General features: G+C 33.4%; 1 protein-coding gene across 1 annotated transcript; it reads left to right on the top strand.

Annotated features, from left to right (window-relative positions):
* The first annotated feature begins 534 nt into the window (after positions 1–534).
* LOC144567335 (transcription factor MYB41-like) lies at positions 535–2,818 on the top strand. The gene is made up of 3 exons (XM_078317441.1): positions 535–933; positions 1,448–2,170; positions 2,498–2,818. Exons 1-3 carry the CDS (start codon positions 671–673, stop codon positions 2,523–2,525), a joined length of 1,014 nt encoding a protein of 337 aa, XP_078173567.1. The 5' UTR covers positions 535–670; the 3' UTR covers positions 2,526–2,818.
* Positions 2,819–5,430: the final 2,612 nt, after the last annotated feature.

Below are 5,430 nucleotides of genomic sequence, written 5' to 3'. Positions count from 1 at the left end.
TCAATTTTCAAACAAATATGTATGAAGAATCACCGTTACACGGAAACCAACATGACCAACAATATTAGCAAATTTCCTAAGATCATGTTCCTACTATAGAAAATTTTCTTCTTATCTCTTACTTCTTGCTATATAGTCTAAAGGGTGACGTCGTATAACATATTAAAAAAAATATGATATTTGCATGAAAAAATCTAGTACGTGGCTTTTGCATGGTATTATTGTACCTCTCTCCGACCGATGATCTACGAAGTTTCACCACACAGTCCACGGACCTTTTCTTCATCCATATATTATATTAGATTAGATAAGAAAGACATGAAATAGTGTTAATCAAAGGGATGCAACTAATTGGCACTTTTTGGAAAACAAACAAATTAAACAATTAGAAAACAAAGCAAAGGGACCAAAATCTGAGACTGTGGTCATGCGTGGCTGCGTCTCCCATACACAAAGATTTGCTTTAATCTTGATTTGTCATTATCTGCTCTCACCAAAACCCTATAAAACCCTAACAGCCCTGGCCCCAACGCCATAACCAACCATAGATCAATATCCTTTCTTCTTTTCCATACCTCAACATAACTTCCTTCTGTACTTAACCTCACAAAACTAATCATTAACCCATATAGCTAGCTAACTAGAAAATATAAAAGTTCCTTCTCTAGCTATGGGGAGAGCACCGTGTTGCGATGAGATAGGGGTGAAGAAGGGGCCATGGACGCCTGAAGAGGATAAATTGCTCGTTGATTACATACAACAGAACGGGCACGGAAGCTGGCGTAGGCTGCCAAAGCTGGCAGGGCTGAATAGATGCGGGAAGAGCTGTCGGCTCCGATGGACCAACTATCTGCGGCCCGACATCAAACGAGGCCGGTTCACCGAAGAGGAGGAGAAACTCATTATTCACCTCCACTCCGTTCTTGGGAATAAGTATGCAAAAATCTATAGCTAGCTAACTTTTTCCTTATCCAGATCTACTTATTTTTTAAGTAGTAGACACAAAAATTTACCATATTTCATATTGAAAAACCTAGCGTTTGATATAATATATATATTTCATCCATAAATTAAGTTTACCAAGTTTAGAAAAAAAAAAAAACTTATATACTTATATAATTCTCTTTAATGCAAGGGTTTATGCCTTCAATGAGTGTGTTAAAGTTCAAATGTGATATGTACAAATGTACTTTAAAAATAATGTAGAAAGCTAGTATGCCTATAGCAACAGAGACTTCTTTTAGAAGTGTCCATCTAGGTGAACAATTTTCCTAATTTTCAACAGAGTTAAGTAATATCAAATCTTATTTTATTTCAGAAGGATTTGGTTTATGTCATATTCACCATTCTTATAAATTAAATAAATGATGTGTTTGCCTGTCCACACTAATAGTCATCTTAGGTTAATTTCTAATCTATATGCTTTAATTGGTTGCTATTTAAAAAGGTGGTCATCAATAGCAACTAGGCTACCTGGAAGGACAGATAACGAGATAAAGAACTACTGGAATACGCACTTACGCAAGCGCCTTCTTAGCATGGGCATCGACCCGGTGACACACCGACCCCGTGCTGATCTCAGCTTGCTTGCAGCTGGTCTACCTCTCAGCCTTTTAGCAGCCGCCGGCCTCTCAAACCAACAATTTGACATCACTGGTGCCTTAAAACTCCAAGCTGATGCTGCACAATTGGCAAAAGTGCAACTTTTACAAACCTTAGTTCAAGCACTATCTAATGGCGTTCCAACCACCCCGAATTTGGACTGGATGAGCCTCATAGGTTCAAATAATTCTCTGGGTCAGCAATACTATCAGGGGCTTATTAACGGTTTGCTTGGATCTCAGGGCTCGGCGTTAACTACCTCAAGCAGTCCAGGTTTCAACGAATTGCAAGGATACAACATACCACCTGCGGTTTGCATGGATGGGTTGAGTTCAACCGATGTCAATGGTACAGCTAGCAATCTCAATAGTCCAAATGTGCTACCTGACAAGTCAAATGGTACGCCTAAATTAATGTCATCTTCTCCAGAGGAGAAACCATGTGTTCCAGAGTGCAGTACATCTCATGATGCGTCGACTAGTTCACTAGAGTCGAGCCCGTTTGATGGATTGGAGGGACTCAATTTGGATGGGATCAACACAGAACTAGGGTGGAAGGACTTGTTAGAGTAAGTCAAATTTTGCATTCTAAAAATTTTAATTTAATTTGTCTTGCTAATTAATTGTAGATCATGTCTGTAGCTCGATCGGTTTAGACGTTAAGTTTATTAGGGATAATTCATTTGGTGGTTGAAACAAAGTATGCATGAAATGCAATATCCTGATTTAGTCAAGGTGGAGAAAACATGCAACATATATATGATATCACATAGAGCTAGCTATATTTATATGATAATTTATCTGCCTTTCTGAGGTTTATATATAAGTTTTGATTATTGTACATATCATAGAAAAAATTGACTTAACGCGTTATTTTTTTTATTTGGTCCATGCAGGCAGTTTTCATGGTTGAACTCACCATAGAGAAGCAGCGAGTCAATGCATATTGCATGGATACATACTTCTCCAAAAAAGATTTGAGGATTTGCACATCAATAATTAACTCAATATTTAGTTAAAGTGTTGCATTGATAGAAATGTTAATTAAGGGATTGCTTGTGTACAAAAAAATATATTGTCTTGTACATCTATATTATTAGTTAATTAGAAACACAGTTATTTATTTTTTGTTTGTTATTGGTTAAATTTTCTTCTAAATATATATGAAGTACCATGTAAATGAGCACCATATGGACGAAATGAGTGGATTAATTATATATGTTGAGTTCTTTTTTTTATTTATTTTTATTGTATTGTTATTATTTTTTGGGAGGTAATTCTTAGTTGAAGCAAAAAGCAAATTAATAAACTTACCAACAATAAATCCTTGACGCATGGTATGGAAAAAAATGGAATAGATAGAAAATACTTTTGTATGTTTTTTTTTTTTTAAAACCTTCGTCTTTTACAGAAGTTCAACCTTTGAATATAACAGTTCTAAAACTTTTTCTTAGCCAATCGTACTGTGTCACTTATGACATACTTTAAGTCTTAATTTAAAAGTATGTTCAACTTAGACATTGTCAGATCAAAATTACAAAACTGGTCAAATTAAACCGAAATTGGTAATTAATGTATGTCTAAGTTCAAAACTGACTCAATTTTTAACTTACACATGGTTAATATCGTAAACTTGTGTTTTTGGTTGTAGTTTGTATTTTTTTTTGTATATATATGTTGTTATATATATATATATAGGACTTGGCTACGGTGCTATGGGTTGCATAGAGGCCTCCCGTGCTACGGCTCAATATTCGAGTTTTTAAAATTCTAACGGTCGATCCAAACCGTTCATCTTGTTCTCCATATTAATATGTGTTTGGAGACCAAATTTTACATTTTTTAGAAATTTTTACTATTTTTTTAGATTTATTGAAAATCATTGTTTTTCAGACAAATCTGGACCATAAAAAACAGCGATATTCAATAAATCTAAAAAAATAGTAAAAAATTTCTAAAAAATATAAAATTTGGTCTCCAAACACATATTAATATATATGGAGAACAAGATAAACGGTTCGAATCGACTGTTAGGATTTTGAAAACTCGAATATTGAGCCGTAGCATGGGAGACTCCTGTTTTTTGGTTCAAAACTGACACAACGTCCCCATCCCCATCACACTCAATTTTTTATTTATTTTGCCAGCCCTTAATTATGTTAGAAGGGAATATATCGCTTGGAAACTTTTAAGTTCTCATCAGCACTTTAATTAGTGTTATTTTTCAATTAATTAATTGTTAGCTATCATCATTGTGATCATTAATATTATATAATTATTGTTGTTGTTATAATGATTACGATCATCATCGTCATCATTACTATAATTATATAATTATTAATTAATACTAATATATATACCACCACTGCCATTTTTGCTGTGTTGTATATATGTTGTTATAATTGGTGTGATGGGGATGTTGTACATGTCAATGTTAATTGCTTTTGTGTGATGAGACAGATCACTTGTGTAGTTGTGTTGAAACACTACACACACACACACATCAGAAAAATGGTAGCTAGAGATCGATCAGGGATTGGGTGGCTGATGGACAATGGATACAACGGTTTATTACTTTAATATTTGTTAGTTAGCGTCAATTGGAGTTGCTAGCTAGTGTCTTGTGGAAGAAGGTTTAACTAAAGCCTTGCAAACATACGCCTTTCCTTTCTCTCGTCCAACAAGTAAACGGTTTAATTAACATGGCCATTAATTTGGCCAATCATACAAAGACATCTTTCAACTGAAAAATGTTAATTAATTTCCTCCCAGTTAATGGTTACTTAAGCACTCATTTTATTATACATAAGAGGGATATATATATAGTTACTATATATATATATACTGACTCATCTTAATTTTGTGTGCCTATTGTTTACCATAAAATGGTCACCTAACAATAAATGTTTGCACATTGTTGTCCCGAAATGTCATTATATACTTACATCGACGCATTGAATCCAATAAAGTTTACTATAATTTCAACACCGGACATAATTAATATATATAGCTAATTATTTAGTTCGGCAGATAATTAATTTACTACCTCCACTAAACTCCCCTTTAATTATTATCCTCATAAAATTTTCCATGTACCTTAAAAGGAGCATTTGATTTTTGTAAAATTGACACTCTATTATATATTTAAATCTAAACACAACTGCTGTTATCCACAATTAACGCTGAGTAATTGTAGAATGGAGATTTAATTATCTAGTACAAAAATACACGCTATTTTGATCTTCCACATTCATTTTGAACCACATATATAAACTTCAACCTGAAAACTAGTTAAACGAACTATTAGGGGATAGTTATAGGTTAGGATCACTTACAATAATTATAATATTAATAAGTAGAGTTTGACTCAACTTGCCATCAATTGCAATATCACACAATGGCTTAATTATTGGTGTTCTGTAGCATTTCCCAAGGGATATTTGACTTTTAAAATGCACCTGCATAAATGCACAAGTTTCACCATGTTTTCTCCACAACTTTGGGTTAATTTGTTCTCTTCCCTGTGGAGCGATCTTCTAGTGGAGTAATTATAACTAATTAGTCCTTTAATTTTCAAATCTTATATATTTCGGTCCTTTTTTTTTTATTTGTATCAATAAGGTCTTATTGCTATCAGTAATTATTATATATAAATTCTAGTTAACGTCCATATTATATATGATAATATATATAGAGTAAGTCTACCATACATTGCAATGTATATGCATTTTTGTACATTGGACTATAAATCACCGGATTAAAAATTCAAATGACCGATTCAAACCGTTCATCTTGTTCTTCATATTAATATGTGTTTGGAGACCAAATT

The sequence above is a fragment of the Carex rostrata genome, chromosome 16 (assembly GCF_964058835.1).
Source record: "Carex rostrata chromosome 16, lpCarRost1.2, whole genome shotgun sequence".
NCBI lineage: Eukaryota > Viridiplantae > Streptophyta > Magnoliopsida > Poales > Cyperaceae > Carex > Carex rostrata.
The sequence above is the reverse complement of the archived record's forward strand: the minus strand, read 5'-3'. Positions and strand labels throughout refer to the sequence as shown.